This window comes from Hemitrygon akajei, chromosome 2, assembly GCF_048418815.1.
Source record: "Hemitrygon akajei chromosome 2, sHemAka1.3, whole genome shotgun sequence".
In the NCBI taxonomy this organism is placed as follows: Eukaryota; Metazoa; Chordata; class Chondrichthyes; order Myliobatiformes; family Dasyatidae; genus Hemitrygon; species Hemitrygon akajei.
In genome coordinates this window covers 39,918,735-39,942,085 of record NC_133125.1, presented here as the reverse complement: position 1 = coordinate 39,942,085, position 23,351 = coordinate 39,918,735, and the positions used below count along the sequence as shown (strand labels likewise).

Genomic DNA, 23,351 nt, shown 5'->3' with positions numbered 1-23,351 from the left:
CAGTCTTCATCGGGGGGTGCGAGATGGGGAGGGGCAGCAACTTTAAATTCATCGATGATCATTTCAGAGGACCTGTTCTGGGCCCAGCACGTAAGTGCAGTTGGGAAGAAATCACGCCAGCGCCTCTACTTCCTTAGGAGCTTGTGAAGCTTCAGCGTGACATGTAAGACTCTAACAAACTTCTATAGATGTGTAGTGGAGAGTATATTGACTGGCTGCATCACAGCCTGGTATGGATACATCAGTGCCCTTGAACAGAAAATCCTACAAAAAATGGTGGATATGACTCATCCTTCATGGGTAAAGGCACTGAGGAAATGTACATAGAGTTTTGTCCCAGGAAAGCAGCATCAATCACTGGGGAACCCTTCCACCCAGGACATGCTCTCATCTCCCTGCTGCCATCAGGAAGAAGGTACGGCTACCTCAGGACTCTCCCCACCAGGTTCAGGAACAGTTATTACCCCTCAACCCTCAGGCTCTTGAGCCAGAGGAGAGAACTTCACTCAGCTTTCCTTGCCTCATTACTTAACTGTTCCTACAACCCATGAACTAACTTTTAAGGACTCTTCATCTCATGTTCTCAATATTTATTGTTCATTATTATTATTTTCTCTTTCTTTCTTTTTGTATTGGCACAGATTGTTCTCTTTTGCATGCACGCTGGTCGTCTGCCATGTTTGTATGGTCTTTCATTTCAGTTATTGGATTTTTGAGTATGCTCGCAAGTAAATGAATCTCAATATGGTGACAAATGCGTACTTTGATAATAAATTTGCTTTGATCTTTTTACCATTTTGACCTGTTTCTCAAATAATTAGCTGCTTTGTGTGTGGGTGTGTGTACTTATACACATGCATATGTTTGAGTTTATGCTAAAGAATCCTAACAAAACTGTTCTGAAAGAGCCTTTCTCCTATTTTTCCATAGAGCCTTTCAAGACTTCTACACTATCCTTTCCAACGTTGTTGCAATTGAGATTAGGATGTATTCCAATGTTAATATTGATTCATTATCAATGCCTACTAATTTTTGATTGACCTTCAGATGATTAAACTGAGTATCTCTAGTTTGTAGGAGGACTTTGAGGGTGCTTTAGTATTTAACACCTTCCTAATTCTTATACAAATCTTACTTGGTACACTGAAGGCATTTCTGCAGGTGATCTGTTTAATTTGTGTTTTTTTTTTGTATTTGCCTCGTAGCTTAATTATTTATCAGTTGGTTATTTGTATCTTTGAGATTTAATTATGCCTACAGAGGTTCAAAATGTTAATGTGATGAAATGATGTTCCACTTTTGGCACACGGAATAAGTAATATCACTTTCTGTGCCAAGGTTGCAACATTAGAACAAGAATTACCCTGCCTGTTTTACAGTGTAGTGCTGTGCTCCCAATCTTTCAAATTAACCAGTCAAAGTTAAATCTACAACAGTTCTGTGTTGTAGGACTCTTTCTGCTGGGCATGAAAAAATAATTGCCCTTGTGAAGTATTATAAGAAGGAGCCAGCCCATATAACCTTGGCAGAAATGTTTATAGTTTCAACAAGCAGCAGGAAGGTATAGTTGGATTTGAACCTGGGAAGAAATGGATGGTCCTAATCTCTTGCTTTCCCAATCAGTTATTTGATATTGGGGATAGTGCTCAGTGAGAGGGATCTGGATTCATCCATTTTTCAATCCAAATTATTACAATAAACTAATTATCATTTGTAATTGTAACGACCAACAGATTAATGAAAATGCACTGTTTTCACATTTCTCACTGATTCATTCCACAGGGTAGTGAGGAAGAAAGGTGACAGAATGAAAGTGGATTCTGTAACTAATTTGTCCAGCATGCAGTTGAACAAGAAACCATCTATGAGAAGCTGCTGCGCTGCTTAAAAACTATGAAGTCAATAACTGAAGTGCACAATACTTGGCATGTTTGTATTTATTTTGTAATCAAGATACATTATTTAGCACTTTTTTGAAGTTTGAAATATGAATGTTATAAAAATGAAGTTGAAATATGAAGATTTGAACAAGTGAAGATGCCAGCTGAAAACAAGATTAAATGCAAATTGGACATAAAATGCTTTTAACTATGTTTATTCAGCAAGTAATGGGACTAATCTGCCTCCATGGCCAATCTATGAGCTAATAATATGGCTGTTTCTAAATTAATGATCTCCATGATTGTTTTTATATACTGGTCTTATTTTGATTTCATGTTTGAAGATATTTTGGATAATATGGCTGCTTTTTAAGGCTATTTTGGCTCTTGTTACTTCCGTAGACCTATTTATTCTGTTGGAAAATTAATGCATACTCAAACTTTACAAACCATTTTACAGCACTTATTGTAAATAAAAGTTATTTTTGTGACATAGAATATTATGTTTAAGTATTAAATGATGCATTACATTACAGTAGTGGTCATGAATCTTTAATATTTTAGTATTTGTTTAAAAGGGGACTGATCAGTTTTCTCTGCAGCAACTTGATGACATCCTTTTCCTGGTGTTTTGAGGTTGATATGCCATGTGTACTTTCACCCTCCTGGTGATTATGTGACGTAGAAAAGATGACAACTATCTACTTTTGGGAGTGGTAGTGTTACAATGAAAATCCATGGTGGCTTCTGACTCTTACATTCTCCCTTAAACCCTCACATTTCTCATCTTGTGAAAGATGCAAATGTAATTAATGTCCTCTAAATTCCACCTCCACCAGGAATGTATATTTGTATTGTCCCTTTAATGTAAAAATATGTTGGGAGGCCAAACTCAGTGAAAGAATGGGTGAAAAGTAAAGGGGGGAAACACTAAAGGGTAACTAAAACCTTGGTCACAGAGTTTAAGGGCAATCATGTGAGAGAAGGGAAGTGGTAAAGATTTTTTTTATTTGAAGGCATTAATTGAAGCAAGGGAGTTGAGAATCTAAACAGGAGGAAGGGCACTTTAAATCTGAGACACTAAGGGATGGGGATCCATTGGGAATTGCATGCAGGGTATTGGCAGTGAGCTGAAGTAGACTGGGTGAAAGGCAGAAGGGCGATGAAGCAGCCCAAGTGTCTTTGTTTAAAGATTTGATTGAGGGATTAAGTTGCAAAATATTTGGGGCACAAATGGTCTTTCTCTGCTCAAAAATGTTCTGGTAATGAAAATAGACATTTGTGATGGTGAGGATATAATATTGTGTTTCAGACTGGGAAGGTAAAAGATCAACTTCTTATTGACTGAAATCAAGGAAATTGTTGTTAGCTCTTTTCAATAGCTGAGCAAGGAGAGGCAATATCCTTGAGTTGGATAGGATGGGAACCTGGGATAATGGATGATTGGGTGGGTATGTTAACACAGACACTGGACGTTTCTATCTCTGAAAACTGGCAAGATCTCCACATAATCAAAATAATCAACTCTTTAAAAAATGCATAACTGACTTGGAGTTGTCCTGACTATATCACCATATAATTTACTGTTCAGTGTGAAAGTAAGTGTTATTGGTCCACCCTCTTGGCTTTTCAATGCCAAGGCTGTATTTGAAATATTTGGACCATACTGCTATTTTGGTTGTTCTCTATATCCTGATTAGTTAAAATGTTGTCCTAAATGGATAAAGGGACACAGCCTGACTCTGAAATGTCTAAGTAATGCTGTAATATTGTAACCTTTTGGGTCTGGCTACTTCCATACTGTGATAGTCCATTGATTGTAGGTGGGGGGAGGGTTTGTGGAAAGTCTATTAAGACATTTGGGAATTGTATGGTGTGATACTAATTATGCACACTTTGTTGTAATTGTGTTGTAATCCTACCCCTTCTGAAGTTATTTCAGTTGACATTATTAAACCAGAAGATGGACCATCCAAGGGGCATTTAAGAAATACACCTCAATTCATGTTAATGAAATTTGCACTCAATAATTTATTTACATGACTTTGTAAGAGTTAGCTACAATATTTTGATGCCTGTGTTGACTCATGGTTTCCTGTAGCTGCATATTTTGTCAATTTACATAAGATGCTTATTTCAGAGATTCACGAAATAGTGATAACTGTTCTCTTTGGTTGCTTGTAATCCAATTAGTCTTGATAATTACTTTGCTAGTTAACAGTAATGTCAATAGCACGGTCGATAGCTATAACTGATAGTTCCTTAATATCAACAGTTTTTCCAAATATTACAAAAACCTGTTAAAATGTAATCCTAACCCCTTGGATATAATGTTGAAAGCATGGATGAAGATTTAAACTTCGTAACAAATGTTGACATGAAGGGGCTTGGTTCTAATCTCTGTAGCCTTTGCATTGTGAGATTATGTGAAATAGCAGAAGAAATGGGTGAGCATATATTATGGAGTATTCAAAAAATATCCAATATGTTACTACATATGAATGTGAGGAAATTATTGAATCAGTTGTGGTATTCACATTTGCTTTGTACATGATCTCCAAGGCACTGTGCATAATTATGGATTAATGAGTTTGGGTTGAAGGAGCCCCAAATAAACATAAAACAACTAGAAATTGAAGGAGAGTTTAAGACAGACACAAAATTGTTTTACTTCTCAGTATGATCATACCTGAACTGCCCTTTTTCCTTGGCTCCACTTTCCCTTCTCATCCCTTTTGATCCTTGTCTTTTCAAGATCCTTTTCAATTATTTTCAAAGAATCCAAATTCATGGCTCTTTAAGGAAAGAACTCCCCCTTCTCTCAACCTTGCACTGGTATCACCTTACTCTAGGACTAACCTCTAATTCTAGACCTTCCCGTCAGGTAACCTCCACTTTTGTGTTTAAATAAGATAACTTTGCATTCTTAAATCCACACAGTACAAAGCCAACTAATTCAATTGTTTTTCCATGTGTTTTGATTCTTCAAACAAATGTGATCTTCCCTTTACATTCATTTTTGTTTTTCTATTGAGATCTCATCAGATAGGAAAATCATGTGGTGTGCCTATTATTCAGTAATGTAACATTGGCAAATGTTCGGTCTGCTCAGTCAACTTATTCTGAAATGTAAATAATCCGTGTGCTTGCTGAATAAATGGTTTTCTCCTTTGGGTACATTGTATGTCTTTCGCCTTCATCCTAGTATTTGCTATTGAACTTTCCTCATGAGGAGACCAAAACTGCACACAACAATTGAACTGCTATTTTTCCAAAGCCCTGTACACTTACCTACTTAAACTGGTAAATTGGTTAAATTGATTTATTATTATCACAGGCATTGGGGATTTTTCTGGAGTTAAGAATAGCATAATTGTGGATTAATTAAAATGCGAACCAGTCTTCAGGAAATAAAACCTGTTCACAATTTAACTTTGACTGATATCTTAAGGATAATGAATCAGAATCAGGTTTATTATCACTGGCATGTGACAGGAAATTTGTTAACTTAGCAGCAGCAGTTCAATGCAACACAATCTAGAATAAAATAAATAAATTACAGTATGTGAAACTGGTTTCACTATCAATGTAATTCTGCAAATTTATCTGATTATATTCAAAATGTTAAAGATAAGTAGGTAATTATAGCCATTGAAGCTGCAATTAATTGTTATCTTTTCATTTAAGTGTTTGAATTGCAGAGGCAAGTCAGGATGAATATGGAGGGCCAGGCTCCTGGTGTAAATCGATGGGATTAGGCAGAATAATAGTTTAGCTGAGAATAAATGGGCTGAATTGCCTGTTTCTGTACTGTAGTGTTGTGTGACTGAGAAGTTATATCCAGCCAAGCCTGTTGGGATGGAACCTATAGGGATCAGAATAAGGCAAGCCCAGAATCCTGATGACCCCAGACCTTGACTCCTAAAAATCTGTTAACCCTTAATCCCCAGGAAGAAGCAGGGCATGTTATCTGAGCTGCCTTCACTTAAAGTTGCTTGTGGGAATGTGCAACTGTGACAGAATTAGACATATTGCCCATCAATCTATCCTGTGCCTTGTGAACTATTCCCAGAAACATCAGCCGTCTCGGCTTGGCTGCCATCCCGCCAGTATCTTCCTCCAATCCACCTGGGCAAACTCCTTTCTCATGCCCCTGTAATTCCATTTATTCCATTGCAATACTGATACTGTGACTTAAGCTTCTCCCTCTCAAATTGCAGTATGAATTCAATCATATTATGATCACTGCCTCCTAAAGGTTCCTTTGCATTAAGCTCTCTAATAAGACCTGGGTTATTACACAGTACTCAATCTAAGGTAACCTTTCCCTGAGTGGGCTCAAGCACAAACTGCTCTAAAAAGTCATCTTGTAGGCATTCAACAAATTCACTCTCTTGCAATCCAACACCAACTTAATTTTCCCAATCCCCTTACGTATTGAAGTCCCCCATTACAATTATGTAATTGCCCTTTTTACATACCTCTTCCAGCACCCTTTGCAATCTCAGCCTCACACCTCGTCTACTATTTAGATGCTTATATATGATTCTCATAATGGTTTTTTAACCCTTGCAGTTTCTTACCTCCACCCACAAAGATTCAACATTCTCTGACCCTATGTCACCTCTTTCTAAAGATGCAATTCCATCTCTTAACAACAGAGAGACACCACTATCTATGCCTTCCTGCCTGTACCTTTCAATACAAAGTAAATCCTTTGATGTTAAGCTCCCAACTATAACCTCCTTTCAGCCACAACTCAGTGATGCCAACCAATCTCTAATTGCGCATGAGTTCGTCCACCTTATTCCGAATGCTATGTACATTTAAACACAACACATTCAGTCCTGCATTCTTTGCCCCTTTGAATTTTCCCTCTTAATAGGCATCTGTTAGTCTTGTGAGACCATGGATTTGCACCTTGGCAATGGGGTGTCATCGCAGAGCAATGTGGTTAAGTGCCTTGATCAAGGACACAACACGCTGCCTCAGCTGAGGCTCAAACTAGCGACCTTCAGATCACTAGACCAACGCCTTAACCACTTGGCCACACACCAACATACCTCTGTGGTACAATTTAACTCTTTGCTCTGTCTGCAGTTGTACTCAATAACTGGCTTGTCGTTCCTTACGTTCATGTTACACCCATCATTTACTTGTAAACCTGCTGGCTCATCCTCAGCTCTATCGTACTGGTTCCCATCCCCCTGCTATATTAGCTCAAACCACTGCCAACAGCTGTTTGACCAACATGGTTGTTGCAGTCACTACACTGGATTTTGAAGATAGAACAAATTTTATCAGTTAGGGGAATTAAGGGTTATGGGGAAAAGGCAGGTAGATGGAGTTGAGTCCATGGCCATGATCTTATTAAATGGTGGAGCAGGCTCAGTGAGGCAGATGGCCTACTCCTGCTCCTGTTTCTTATCTTGTGCTTTGAGTTTTAATAGGTTCCTTCTCAAAGTTGCAGTTGGTTTGTGAGCATCTCTGATGTGTTGCTGAAGCAGTCTTGTTATCATACCACATTGGTCTAATGGGAAGAAAATTATCGACTAGGCTACACGAGCATCAGCTAGCGAGCAGAAGATATGACCCACTCTCGCTAGAATCAGCTCACGAAGGCAAAGGAGGACACCATTCCAACTAGATGACAGCCAGAGTCTTGACTCAAGCAAGAACAAGAATAGAATGAGAATTTCTCGAAGCATGGTTCTCTACAGAAGGATCCGTCAACAATCACATTGACATAGATCCGGTGTATGAATCCTTGCAGAGAAAAGAAACGTCATCAACAATTAATGAATCGCCAGTAATCCTCGGGATCTGGACAACGAAGCAAACACTTCCAAAGGACCTCCTTTGAATCAGGATCTTCTACTGCTAAACCGATCAGTGTTTGAACCAGCCACCCAGACCACGATGGCTGATCAATATCCATTTAGACCCCGGAGGAGAATACAAGCCAGCATTCTGAGGAAACAACTCCCTCAGCTGCGCACTGACAATGGCTTCTCGATTGGACCTGAAATATTTGTAAATATTTTGCCAAGCTCAGCAATCAACCAAGCTTTCAGCTTACATTGTGGGCATCACTTTAACTGATTTGAATTATGAATTGAAATAGCAAATACAGGCGATTCCAAAAGAAATGCTGCATGTTGGGGAAACTTCATGGTGACTTTTATGATCAGCAGCCCAAAATCCATTAGATACATCCAAAAGAATTCAGGAAGTAAAATCTTTGTTGTCCTGTGTTATTGACAGAGGGGAGTTTGTTCTGTGTCTGGAGTTCCAGGGCATTTTACATTTTAGCTACATTTGCAAAATAAACCTCCAGATGGCAATCACGACTCACAGTGAAAGCAGGCCTGTTTTGGCTATTGGAGGCAGAGTAACACTGAACATGGCATTTTACTAACTCTAAATGAAGAAATAAACTCTTCTCAGGTTTCCAGCCAAGTACTGATATTGATTATAACCGACATTTCAACGACAAGCTCTGCCATCTTCTTCATGGTATCATCCCTGAAGAGGATGGCAGAATTTGTCATTGAAATGTCGGTTATAATCGATATCTGTACCTGGCTGCTAGCCTGAGAAAAGTTTGTTCATCATATACACCGGGAAAGCACTAAAACCTTCTATTTACAAATAAGTATATTCAAAAATTAGCTAAAGACAATGGAAAACAGCTGCAATGTGTAATGCCAACTTCAGTCTGTGAAATTTTTGAGATTCTATATCAATATCTGGAGAGAGCCTTAGAAAATTTGCTTTGAATAAAACAGTTCTTGTTGGCATCAATCCAGAATGGAATTTATTAGTGGCAATTGACTTTTAGAAGTTAATGGATGAAGGATGATTCAATTTATTATATTCTGATTTGAACAAATATGCTAACTCTAACAAAAGGACCTACACTACTAATGTTACCTAGCTTAAATGTATGAGCAAGCCAACTTGAACTCATTAAAAATATATTGTGAGGGAGCAAATTAGTAAAAACAAGTTATGTTTTATAGATGTGATAACACTATGTCTGAGAGACAGTTTTAAATTATTTTCCCAAGAAACAGAAAAGTTCATTAAAATGAAATATATTTCCAACTGAGAATCTAATTGTAGTGTTACTAGCATAAAATGTGTTCAGTCACATATCATGAATTACCTCATTCATGTGAAGATCATGGCTAATCAGCTATCTGATCTGATTTCAGAAGCATTATATCCAGCTAAGTCGTGGCTTGTTATTTTTCCCAGAGTGCCGTTAAAGCAAAGTTATTGCTTTGTCCATTTGATCATTGTATGCTTAAATGAATCAGATTTTATTCCTTGTGCTGCGCCAAATACTGTGATGTTATTTCGACAATTAGTTTTTGTTTTGTCCAGATTGTTAGATTTATTTCAGATTAGCATACACTGAGTGAAAAGCAAGATAAATGACGGAATCCTTTGCTTTAGTTTCTGACTAAGGAAAATGCATGAGCTGTATGGTTCAAAGCGAAGGTAAAGGTTGCACACCAAAGATGAGCATGAGGTGGAACTAAGATGGTATAGAGGCAGTGCAGAGAGAGCTCTATTAAACTGAGTGGCATAGAATGTGGAAGGGAACAGAACTACAAGTATGGGAAAAGTATATAGAAGATAGCTGAAGCACAAAGAACAGAAAATCACTGCGGCTGACGCCTACCAGTTAGAGCTGGTGTGGACCAGGGGATTTGACTGCTTAATTAATAAAAGGTATTGTGAAGGCCACAGGAGATGTTGATGTGATGTGCTTTTGTCCAATTTTCTCTTGAAAATGTGAGGGAGACTATGTAAATCTTGTGCTGGGTTGGTCTCAGATCCACAGGTCTCCAAGGTAAACAGCCTCTGGCATGTTGAGTGAAAAAAAATGGAATTAAATTAACAAAGTTGATGAAGCTTGTATGGCCGGCTAAGTATACTTATGCTCCAGTCATATTTCTTTCCATAATCTCCATAAGTTTCTAGACCTTGGCGACTGTGAAGTAATAAGATGAGCAAAGGACCAGAAGCTGCTTCTCTAGAAATAACCACAATGTACAAGACATTTCCAGGTCCCTAAGTTTGGCCTGATGCATATCCTCACATCCCTTTTGGAAAGGGAAACATAAAGTTGCCCTTCCCAACATAGAGGCAACTTCCTTGCGTCTAGGGAAGATCAAAATGTTGTAATATTGGAAATTATTGGAATATTGGAAGTTTTATGATGTTTACATCCAATGAAAGGTCATCAACATGCAATGCTATTTCTGTTTGTCTCTGCACAGATGCTGCACAAGCTATTAAAGTTTGGACTTTCACTCTCATTTCTCTCAGTAATTTGCTTACTTAAGTAGAGTCAATCCATTATCTCTGTAGCCTACTGTATCCTGAATTCTCATACATTTAATTGAGATGAATATGAGAATTGCATGGGGAACTCCAAGCAGTTTGTAGTAAAGTATGCTAGGCATTGTATCATCAGACTGCACACCCTATAGTTTAATATTCCCACTTCCATCTACCTTTTATCCACATTTCCAAGTCTGATCTCCAACATCTACTGTGTATATCAGTGGTACAGTTCTTGTAGTTACTCTACCGGGTGTCCAGCTGTCTTCTCAGCAATCACGTACTAGGACTTCCTGTCCAATGTTGAAGCTCCTTGTTTATTTACTTGGCAACTGGCTGAACTGTTTATCCTGCACCCCTCTTCCTCCATAGATCTGGTTTCAGGAAGTCTAGGCAAGATCTGATTCCTGCTCCTGAACAGCATTGCAGGTGTCTGATTTGTTGTCGTATGAACAGAGTTCTGATACACAAAAAGGAAGTTGTCCACCTTGTGTTGAAGAGAAATGTCCTCCTTGTCCACAGCTTTAATGGACTTCCTGAAGGTTTGGACAAATCTTTCAGCTAACCCATTCATTGCTGGGTGGTGAGGAGCTGACTTGAAATGTTTGATGCCATTTTTATTCATGAATAGTCTTTCACTTTTCTGATGTGTATTGTGGTCCATTGTCACTCACAGTTTGTTCTGGTAAGCCATTTCTGGAGAAGATAGTCCTCAGAGCAGAAACGGTCTTTTCTGATGTGGTTGACTTCATTGGTGTGGGTTCAGGCCACTTTGATTGAGCATCCATAGCAATCAGAAACATAGAGTTCATGAGTGGCCCAGCAAAGTCAATATGCACTCTTTGCCGTAGTGAAGGCGGCCACTCCCACATGCGTATCAGTGCCTGTCTGGGTGTATTTTGGACTTGGTGGCATCCCGAACAGATTTTGGTCAATTCTTCAATCTGGCTATGCCTGGCCACCATACATAGCTCAGGGCAAGCGTCTTCATCTTGACTGTACCCAGGTGACCTTCATGCAGATTTTTTAACAACTGGTGCACATTTTAGAGGGAACCACAACACGAGATCCACACATCAATGTTCTTTGACATACAGGCAGTTGGTCTCATTTCACTGAGAACCCCTGGAAACATGGGATTACCATGAGCTGGCCATCCTTGCATGGTGATGTCATAGACTTTTGACAATGCCAGGTCCTTCTTCGCTTCTCTTTGAATTTCAGAATTCATTACTGGCAGTTGGTCCACCAATGTTGTGTGGAAGACCTATGCTGGGTCACAGAATGGAGACTTTTCTTCAGTTCTCAACAGTGGAAGATATGACAAGCCGTCAGCATTGCTGTGTTGTTTGGTACCCTTGAACTCTATGCTATAAGAGTGGGCTCTCAGGAACAGTGCCCAACCTTGCAACAAGATAGCAGACTTCACTGGGATTCCCCTACTGGAATTCAAAATGGACACAAGGGGCAGGCAGCCTGTCACTGGAGAAAACTTTTGTCTGTAAAGGTAGTGGTGGAGCTTTATTCCCAATACTAGACCAGGGGCTTCTTGGTTCATCTGTGTGTAGTTGCATTCTGCATTTGTCAGTGATCTTGAAGTAAATGCAAATGGATGTTCAGATCCATCTTTCATAGTGTGTGACAAAATGGCACCAATCCATAACGTGATGCATCATATGCCAGTCTGATGGGCAGAGAAGGGTTACAGTGGGTGAACAGTTCATTAGGTATTACAGTGTGTTTCTTTGTTTTCTTGAATGGACTTTCACATCTTACAACTCCTATTTTGTTTCAGTCCGCTTCAAGGCATTCAATGGGTGCAGCACTGTAGCAAGATTCGAGAGAAACCTGGGGCAGTAGTTTACAAGGCCCAAATATGAACTGAGTTGTGATGCATTTTCCAGTTTGACTGCCTGTAACACTGCTTCAATCTTCTGTTGTGACTTATGTATGACACACTTGTCATTAACATTTCCACAATTTGAGATTACATTCTTGAAAACTCACATTTTTCTCTCTTTGCAGGCATACCATACTCACTCAGTCTGGTAAGCACTTTACCAAGGTTGCAGAAGTGCTCTTCATCATTCTTGCCAGTCACGATGATCTCATCAAGGTAACATTGTGTTCCTGAGATATCTTGGAGCACATGGTCCATTGCTCTTTGCCAAATAGCTGCGGCTAGTGCCACACCAAAGATGAGATGATTATACCGGAACATTCCCTTTTGAGTGTTGATTCTGAGGAACTTCTTGCTTGACTCCTCAATCTCTATTTGCAGATAGGCTTGTGACAAGTCAACCTTTGAAAACCTCTCTTCACCTGCTAAAGATGCAAAACTGTCTTCTATTCATGGCAAGGGATTCTGCACAGTTCACAGCACAGGGTTGATGCTCACTTTGAAGTCCCCCCATACGCGAACAGCTCTGGTCTTCTATTTCTTGATCACCAAGACAATGGGCATGGCCCAATTGCTCCACTCAACTTTGGAGAGAATACCATTTGCCTCCTGTTATTTGGTGTTATGACGGAGTTTTATTTTAAAGTGGAGTTTTACTTTCTGCCTTAAGTCAAAGGTTATTGCCGGCAGTTTTGCTACAATACTGCCAGTTAAAATCAAGTTGGAGAGTGAAGATTCGAAGTTCAGGAAGCTAAAGGATCGGGGAAAGTTGATTTCGATGGTCATATATACAGAAAGGTCCTGTAAAAAGGCCAACGATGTCATGAAGGTTCCCACCCACCCGGCTCATGGACTGCGTGGTGCTCTCCCATCAGGGAGGAGGTACTGCAGCATCCATGCCAGAACCACCAGACTCAAAAACTTAATTTCCCCAAGCAGTAAGGCTGATGAAAACCTCCACCCACTAACCCAACCAACGAACCCCCGTCCCCATGACTTCACATTTCCTGTTAGAGTTACATTATGTACAGATACTCCTGTACCTCATACATACAATCAATGTACATTATATTGCATTTTCATTGTGTTTTTATTTTGTGCTGCATCAGATTTGGAGTAACAATAATTTTGTTCTCCTTTACACTTGTGTACTGGAAATGACATTAAACAATCCTGATCTTGTTGACCAAGGGTCCCCTTGAGTTGTCGATGAATTTGTCTGTGACAGTATTTGCACACATGCAGTCAGTCAGTCAGTCTCTCTCTCTCTCTCTCCTTCTCCCTCCCTCTCCCTCTCCCCCTCTCTCTCCCTCCCTCCCTCTCTCTCCCCCTCCCTCCCCTCAGGAGGCTCTTCCTGCCTGAACGTGTGCTTAAATAGTTCAGACATGCTTGGTGTTAGGTATGGTCCCAGTGCTGATATTATTGCATAAGGGCTTCACACTCAAAACTCTAGCATTAATCGGGGTGACCCGTTTTTGCCGTAGCAATAAACAAGGCCACTTTTATGGTTTCTGAGGGTGACAGATCTGGATTTCAACACCATATTTATTGTCTGGTCTATGGAGTCGTCTTAAATGTCTTTATGTTCAGGTAGGTTAGTGAGACAAAAGTGAGATCAGGATTGTATTCACTCCCCCCACTCACTGATCAAAAGCCTTCAAGACATTCAGCTTCATACTCAAAATGAATATCCAGGAGCCTAAACCAATCAGTCATAGGTTTCCTGTTTTAATTTCCCACTCAATCTGCAGAGGTAGAATAGTTACACTGGGCCAAATTTCACCATGTAAGTGTTAAATTACTAATTTTCAATTGATATTTGAAAATTACTGTACATATAAGTGCTCCACACAACATTTCAACGACCTTATTTTCATATCAGCTTATTTGAGAAACTTGTTTTCAAACAATGAAATTTAATTGTGTGAAAACAAATAGTTCAATAGGAACATCAATTCTTGTCACATTGTACATCTTGCCATCTGTTTTGAATATCACATATGCAGCTGTACTTTTCCATCCTATTAATTGATGCCAATAACTCATTTAAATAGCAATTTATTTTGAATTTCCCCTTTTACTTTGCAAGTGAGAATGGAATACCTTTATCAGTTTTGTCAAGAATATAATCTTCAATAGGCTGCTCTTTTTACAATATCTTTGGTTTGCATAAACCAGTATTTGCTCTGCAGATGATAAAGAATCATAAAATTGTATGCACATTCATTGATGGTTACTTATAACTTTACATTTAACAAGACTGTAATGTACAGATATTTCTTTTAGCACTAATTATTGACTGACAACTTAAGCATGCATATTGACTTGTTGCTCTCTCTGCAAAGTAAATATACAAGTTAACCACCTCCGAGTGTGTGCCTTTACTTATTTGATGTGTAGTTGTACAGACATAACAAATTGACAATGAGTACAAGCCTGGTTGTCAGCGAATATCACCATCCACAGTGACAGTTACGAGGCGCCAGAATTCTGAGGAAGGGAGAGAGATGGCCAGAGAAAAGAGTAAAAAAGTATGCAGAAGACTATCACGGATGCAAGGAAAGGACACACGCGTAGCAGTGTACAGTGAGAGATGCACAACTAGCAAAGCTAATTAAAAATAATGTGACAATGGCCTTAATGTTGAAAGATTGGAGCGACTGGGCTTGTATACACTGGAATTTAGAAGGATGAGAGGAGATCTAATTGAAACATATAAGATTATTAAGGGATTGGACACACTGGAGGCAGGAAGCATGTTCCCGCTGATGGATGAGTCCAGAACTAGAGGCCACAGTTTAAGAATAAGGGGTAGGCCATTTAGAACAGAGATGCGGAAAAACTTTTTCACCCAGAGAGTGGTGGATATGTGGTATGCTCTGCCCCAGAAGGCAGTGGAGGCCAAGTCTCTGGATGCATTCAAGAGAGAGTTAGATAGAGCTCTTATAGATAGCGGGGTCAAGGGATATAGGAAGAGGGCAGGAATGGGGTACTGATTGTGTATGATCAGCCATGATCACAGTGAATGGCGGTGCTGGCTAGAAGGGCCAAATGGCCTACTCCTGCACCTACTGTCTATTGTCTACTCGGGAAACCAAAGCTGTTTAAATCTAGTCTTATTGTATTGGTTTATCTTTGTCAAGATACTGTAAAAAGATATTGCATACCTGTTCATATAGGTCAAATCATTACACTGTATTGAGTTAAAAATAACAGATACGTTAGAGAGCATCAGAGGAGTCCATGCGCAAAGGCAGTGTGCAGTCTAACAGGTGATTTGTTAGTCACTTGCAATCAGAAGACCCTTTTGAACATTGTTAATGTGGAAAGATGCAAGTTCAATCTGTTTATTTATTGGTGGATAGGAGGGGAGCTGAGCAGCCTTGGCTGTAGTGAGAACTCGGCCTCAAGCCACAATATCGCCTGTTTACAACCATGCAGGGGAGAGGCGTCAGAGTTATTGTGCCCCACTGCTGGAGTCAGTGCTGCCCCCAGTGTTTACTCAGCAGAAGACAACCTGTAATGTGTTCAACTGCAGACTGCTGCAAAATTCATGGACTCAGGGTCTTGGACTATTTTTTTTGTGTGATTGTATTTTACTAATAGCTTATATGTGCTTGCTATCTTATATGCGGTATGTGTGTCTTGTGCTGTGTGTGACTGTTGGTACTGTTTGCCACCTTGGCCCCGGAGTAATGCTGTTTTATTTGCCTGAATTCATGGGTATTCATTTATAGTTGAATGATCATTAACTGGAACAATAACGATACAGAACAGAGTGTAAAAACTATAGAGACAGAGCAGTGCAGATAAGAAATAAAATGCAAGATCATAACGAGGTTGATTGCGGTCAAGAGTCCCCCTCGTTGTACAAGAGGTCAGTTTCAGAGTCTGATAACTGGGATAGAAGCTGAGATTGAGCCTATTGGTGTGTGCTTTCCGGCTTCTGTATTGTAGGATTATTATCCTCATAATTTTGTGATAAGTCATTCTCTTGCTATTTTGGGATTTTTGCCATTCAACCTGGAAATGGTCACTATTGTAATTCACTTTTGGTAATCTGGATTTTTAATCACACAAGTCTGAAGAAGCTGGCTGTGAATGATCTACTTTCTAGGCTTTATGCTTACGTAAAGTTTTTTTTTTAGAAAATAGAAGTAGGCAGTGATTAAGGATAAAATCACATCAACATGAGTGAGGATATAACAAGAAGCAAGTTAGCTGTAGAGAGCTTATGGAAAGAATTATGAAAAGGGAAAGGATTGTTGTGTATAGTTCTCCAAAGAAGCTGTAAAGTGGTAGAATATATACATGCAATATATGTACAAGCCTGTGTGGCTTTAATTAAAAATGTTTAAATTGGGATAAGAAGTCTTGCTCAAGGAAGTGAATTACTAGAATTTATTCATGGCAATTTTGTGTAGCATTATGTCCTAGAATCAACAAGAGGGTAGATCACAATAAATTAATAAAAAGTAGTAAGTCTGATTTAGTTAACAGACTAAGAGTGCATGAATATGAAGTATTATCTAATAGTAGTCATAATCTAATCTATTTTACTGCAACATTTTGAAGGGTAAAATCTGTAACATTTACAAAGAATCTAGTTTTAGACAAGACTGAATTTGATAGGTGATTGTTCATGATAAACTACATAAATGCATTATAGGTAAAGTGACAGAAGTTAAGTGAGAGGTATTCAAAAAGGTTTTAATATGATACTGAACCAGTTTATACCCTTAGGGGAAAGAATTCCATCTATTAAATAAGCAATCATACACAAGAAAAAAATGTAGGGGGTTGTATAAAGAAAGGAAAGAAGCATCTTTCCACAGAATGTTAAAATATCTCAGGGAGTAAAAGACACTGAAAGTATCATGTGAATTGATGACCTTTATATTTGGAATACTAAAGTGCAATGTGGTAGAAATAAGCTGCAGAAATGCAACATTCTTCATTGATCACTCCTACAGAACGGTAGGCAATTCTGGACATGACACCAACAGAAGGAGATACTGGCCTTGGAGAAAGAACAGCATTGATACACACGAATAATACCCGAATCTAAAGACGCAAAATATGACTACACCTACTACAAAAGCATTCCTTAGAATTTAGATGAATAAGGTGCAATTCGATCAAAATCCTAATATATTAAGGGGAAGTGATAAAAGGAAACTATTTCTCAGTTTGGAAGTCGAGGATTTCAGAGCATTGTTAAGGAGTAATACTAAGGTTTTCAGGAATGAAATTAAGAAACTCTTATCAATAAATTAGTGGCTCTTTTCCCAAAGTTACAATTGACGATAGTTTAATTGTTATTTTAAAATTTAAAATACCAAATTTGAGGAAAAGATGGGTGTATGACTTCAATGAGTCATGGAACAATGAGTTAGCTTTCTCCTTTTCTTTTGTACACACTAGCTTTTACTGATGCTTCTTCTCTTCATTACCCACAAGTAATAACAAGAACCATAGTGCTGGCCACAAGAAACTACACTCTACAATTATTGGATTTGATGAATCTAGGACAGGGGAAGCAGCAAACCAATTGTCTTTGTTCTTCTCCCCCCATTTTGTGGACTATGAACCATTTTTTGCTCTGGATTAATCTAATCAGAACAATTGAATGTGAACACAAGGAGCTTCAAATAATGACCCGCTAGGAATTAATTAGGTTTGCTTGCAATATGCCATAATTTAATTTATAAATTTAGTGCAAAAAGTTAACATTTAGTGCAAAAAAAAGTTTTGCATTGTGCCCAAGCGGGTAATTTGAAGATCAGTAACAAAGGGAGGAATGGTATGTAACAATGGGCAACTGGGGTTGTAGTTGCTGATACTGGATCATGATATCTCCTAACCGGATGGCATGAACACTGATTTCTTGAACTTCTGGTAATGGCCTTCTCCCCTTTCACAATTCCCATCCGCTTTCCCTCTCTCACCTCATCTCCATGTCTGCCCGTCTCTGGTGCTCCTCCACCCTTTTCTTTCTTCCAGGGCCTTCTGTCCTCTCCTATTAGATTACCGCTTCTCCAGACCTGTTTCTCATTTGTGAATCAACTTCAAAGCTCCTTACATCACCCCTCCCCCTCCCGGTTTCACCTATCACCTGTGTTTCTCCCTCCCCTCCCCCCACCTTTTAATGTTACTCATCATCTTTTTTTCTCCAGTCCTGCTGAAGGACCTTGGCCCGAAACATCGACTGTACTCTTTTCCATAGATGCTGCCTGGCCTGCTGAGTTCCTCCAGTATCTAGTGTGTGTTGCTATGATATCTCCTCTTATGCCTGTCCCCGGCAAAATGCTTGGACTGCATTGTTCATTGATACAGACATTGGATTTCACTCTACACAATATTTTCATGTCTTGATGTACGCTTGACAAATAAAGCTCATCTTTAGGCAGTATGGACTGTCAAAGTTAACGTAACATTAGCTCAGGTTTTGACATGCACTCTGTTGAGAACAACAGTGCAGGAGTTGGCTATGATGTCAAAAGTAGAGACCCGTTATCTATCTAGTTTGTTACACTGACTCAAACAAAGCTATGGCAAGTGTTCCTGCAGGATATGCTATGGTTGAATATTGGCATTGACTTGCATGGTCCCCTATCTTCAGTCATAAACTGATTTGGAAACCATCTGACATACCCATGAACCCTGCAAAAACTTGCACTCTGTAGCCAACTTGATGCCTAACAATGAAGTCCTATTCAATTACAAGGCCATCCAAGCAGAACTGTTATTATCTAAAAGGGTCAGAACAAGAAATGGTCCACAAAATTGCAGGATTTTAATAGTTTCAGAAATATTCAAGACTTAGTAAGGGCTATTAAGACTCATCAAAAATGCTGTAAAAATTGAAGATTTAATCAACTGAAAACAAAATTAGAACATCTAAATTAACTAAAAGTTAATTTTGCAAATCTATCTCCTTTATTGAAATCAATGTGGGAACAATCTCTGCACCACATCTGAACTGGTACATTCCCCACTGCAAATGATGGAAAGTTGCCACAAACTATCGAGAGGGAAGAGTTAAATTTGCTAAAAGTCATGTTTGGTTCCTCCTTGGTAGCACAAAATGGTGGTCACAAGATAAAATGGTGTTAGCTTGGAATGTGAGAAAGTGAAAGAATATGTGTCCACAGTCTTGAGAGTAGATAATGATGAAAATCATGCCAGTCTGGGAAAGGGAAAATGAAGAGCAAGTGCAGGTACCATCTGATACCAAACCATGGTAAAGAACTAGGATAAGGGGATAACACAAGGAAATCTGTAGATGCTGGAAATTCAAGCAACACACACAAAATGCTGGTGGAACACAGGTCAGGCAGCATCTATAAGGAGAAGCACTGACGACGTTTCGGGCCGAGACCCTTCATCAGGACTAACTGAAAGGAATGATAGTAAGAGATTTGAAAGTAGGGAGGGGAAAATGCAAAATGAAAGAAGACCAGAGGGGGTGGGGTGAAGCTGAGAGCCGGAAAGGTGATAGGCAAAACAGATACAGAGCTGGAGAAGGGAAAGGATCATGGGACGGGAGGACTAGGGAGAAAGAAAGGGAGGGGAGCACCAGGGGGAGATGGAGAACAGGCAGAGTGATGGGCAGAAAGAAAGAGAAAAAAGGGGGAAAAACACTAAATATATCAGGGATGGGGTAAGAAGGGGAGGAGGGGCATTAACAGAAGTTAGAGAAGTCAATGTTCATGCCATCAGGTTGGAGGCTACCCAGCCGGTATATAAGGTGTTGTTCCTCCAACCTGAGTGTGGATTCATCTTGACAGTAGAGGAGGCCATGGATAGACATATCAGAATGGGAATGGGACGTGGAATTAAAATGTGTGGCCACTGGGAGATCCTGCTTTCTCTGGCGGACAGAGCATAGGTGTTCAGTGAAACGGTCTCCCAGTCTGAGTCGGGTCTCGCCAATATATAAAAGGTCACACCGGGAGCACCGGACGCAGTATACCACACCAGTCGACTCACAGGTGAAGTGTCGCCTCACCTGGAAGGACTGTCTGGGGCCCTGAATGGTGGTGAAGGAGGAAGTGTAAGGGCAGGTGTAGCACTTGTTCCGCTTACAAGTGCCAGGAGGGAGATCAGTGGGAAGGGATGGGGGGGACGAGTAGACAAGGGAGTCGTGTAGGGAGCGATCCCTGCCGAAAGTAAAAAGGGGTGGGGAGGGAAAGTTGTGCTTGGTAGTGGGATCCCGTTGGAGGTGGCAGAAGTTACGGAGAATTATACGTTGGATCTGGAGGCTGGTGGGGTGGTAGGTGAGGACAAAGGGAACCCTATCCCGAGTGGGGTGGTGGGCGAATGGTTAGAGCAGATGTGCGTGAAATAAGAGAGATGCGTTTGAGAGCAGAGTTGATGGAGGAAGAAGGGAAGCCCCTTTGTTTAAAAAAGGAAGACATCTCCTTCGTCCTGGAATGAAAAGCCTCATCCTGAGAGCAGATGTGGCAGAGACGGAGGAATTGTGAGAAGGGGATAGCATTTTTGCAAGAGACAGTGCGGGATGAGGAGTAGTCCAGGTAGCTGTGAGAGTCAGTAGGCTTATAGTAGATATCAGTAGATAAGCCGTCTCCAGAGAAGGAGACAGAAAGATCAAGAAAGGGGAGGGAGGTGTCAGAAATGGACCAAGTAAATTTGAGGGCTGGGTGAGGGCAGGTTAAGGGGCTTTAAGGGCAAAAAAAGGGTTATCTTCTGGCAGGGGTACTCTTGTACTGGACCAGGCGAAAGGGGAAGACAGAGAGACAGAACAGTGGGAATGAGTATTGCACAGCTGAGGTTTGCTCCAGCATTGCATAGATCAGTTCACTGAGTGCTTGACAAGTATTCTTTGTGTTCTATCATTTTGTCATTTTTGAAGTGGTTAATGAGTAGTTTCCATATCATCCTAATAAAGTAGAATCTTTACAACCTTCAACATGTGTACAGTGTCTCCTTCATTTGCAAATACCTCCTGCTGCTGATTCAGAAAGCAAGAAGTGAATTTTAAAATATTTTTGTTACACCTGTGCTCTCTTAAGAGTGTAATTTAGAGTAAAATCCTAACTGCTGAGCCTCACACTGGGATTTTGCACAGAAAATGTGAGGTTTGCTGGCAATTATTTGAGAAATATATGAGGGCAGTTGGCAATATTTCTGTACAAGTCTAGACCAATCAGCATGTGTTGATGGCGCTTTGCATGTTGGAAATGCTTGTAATCCTAGCAAAGCTGAATGTTCTTGCTGTTTGCTGGTATTTGACAAAGGACAATGAAAAGTAGTCGGCTGTCTTTGATAAGAGATCTTCAGTAACCTTGCTATTGGATCATAAAATGACAAAAAATAAAGTTATGGCAAATTACCTCCAGCTCCATCCTTGAAGAGAATAGCTGTATAAGCATATATTGCTTTTTCAACTTGATTCCCAGCGTAAAGATTACAGGAGCGTTTGTCGGAGCACATCCATATCAAGTGCATGTAACTGAGGCATTTTCCCCTCCTGAGGCTAAACTTGACCTAAAATGTCCTAATCTAGTCATAGAGTAGTACAGCACAGAAACAGACCCTTCAGCCCATCTAGTCCATGCCAAAACCATTTAAACTGCCTACTCCCAACAAGCTGCACCTGGACCACAGACCTCCATACCTCGACTATCAATGTGACTGTCCATACTTCTCTTAAACATTGAAAGTGAGCTTGAATGGACCACTTGTGCTGGCAGCTCATTCCAGTCACATGACCCTCTGAGTGAAGAAGTTTCCCCTCAAGTTCTCCTTAAACTTTTCACCCTTAAATCATGACCTCTGGTTGTAGTCTCATCCAAATTGAGTAGAAAAAGCCCGCTTGCATTTTCCTTATCAATACCCCTCATATACCTCTATCAAATCTTCCCTCAATCTTCTAAATTCTAATGAATCCTGTCCTAACCTATTCAATCTTTCCTTATAACTCAGGTTATCCAGACCTGGTAACATCCTTGTAAATTTTCTCTGCACTCTTTCAACATAGTTTAATCTTTCCCCTAAGTAGGTTAACAAAACTGTCCACAGTTCTCCAAATTAGACCTCACCAATGTCTTGTACAATTTCAATATAACGTCCCATCTTCTGTACTCAGTACATTGATTTATGAAGGCCAATGTGCCAAAAGCTTTCTTTACGTCCCTATCTACCTGTGACACCACTTTCAATGAATGATGGGCCTGTATTCCTAGATCCCTTTGTTCTACCACACTCCTCAGTGTCCTACCATTCACTACGTAAGACTGTGTACATAGTCTCTTTCTTCTTCCTCTCTTTTTGTTATCTCTTCCAGCTAATCGCCGTAGTCTTGAAAAATAATGAGAATAAAAAACATCCTTTCATAAAAATATTTTGAAGCTAGCTGAATTTAAAAAGCTTAAATGTGCAGCATTTGGATTGTAAAAGGAACCATGACATTAAGAAATACAAGAGCTCAATCTGACTGAATACAATTCATAAGCTTGAAAGATTAATTTGTTTATTCTTTCCCTGGTACCCTGAAAACAAAGGCACTTGTTCGTGCAAAGTATTTTACCCTATAACAATGTTCTGTTCTGTCTGCAAAGTCAAGTCATTTTTGCTCACATAAAGATGACCGGGGGCATACATTTTCTTGTTTTTCTAATGATTGAACATGTTTTTTTAAAAAAAATCTAATCATAAACATTTAATGAACTGAAACAATTTTCTCTGAGAAAGGTATGACCCTGTACAAGGCAAAAACAAGAAAAAACAAATTAACTTCTTAGAAATGTCATATTTACACTTCCACACACGGAAGACGGCAGAGAACCATAAAATGCAAATGTTTCTGTGTCTGCCAAGTGACATTCAAATGATTGTAAGTGATTGTGTACTGCACGCTCAGTGAGCAAGGATATATTTCCAAATGATTCATAGCTGTCTGCTCTCCAGCTTGACCATCGTTCCATTACTGCAGCTTTGCAGTGCCATGCCAATCACAGTACATCAGTCGCTGTGCCCTCACCACACGGGCATCTTATCATGTTCTGCGTGCCATTAATGAACAATGCACCGTGTATTATTAGATTGATGCACTATTGATTTAATTTTGCCTTCTGTACAGTTCAATCTGTTAAAAGCATTAACCCTGTTCAAAACAACCTTCGCGCTTGATTAAAACATCTGAGAATATGATTCACGATATATGATAAATTTGTTTCTATGCCTCATTAGGG

General features: G+C 39.7%; 1 protein-coding gene across 1 annotated transcript in view; it reads left to right on the top strand.

Annotated features, from left to right (window-relative positions):
- rasef (RAS and EF-hand domain containing) overlaps positions 1-5,057 on the top strand; it is a 79,509-nt gene extending 74,452 nt beyond the window's left edge. Inside the window, exon 18 of the mRNA XM_073070614.1 lies at positions 1,783-5,057. Coding sequence (XP_072926715.1) covers positions 1,783-1,888 — 106 coding nt within the window. The 3' untranslated portion in view covers positions 1,889-5,057. The remainder of the gene's footprint in view (positions 1-1,782) is intronic.
- The last annotated feature ends 18,294 nt before the right edge of the window (positions 5,058-23,351 follow it).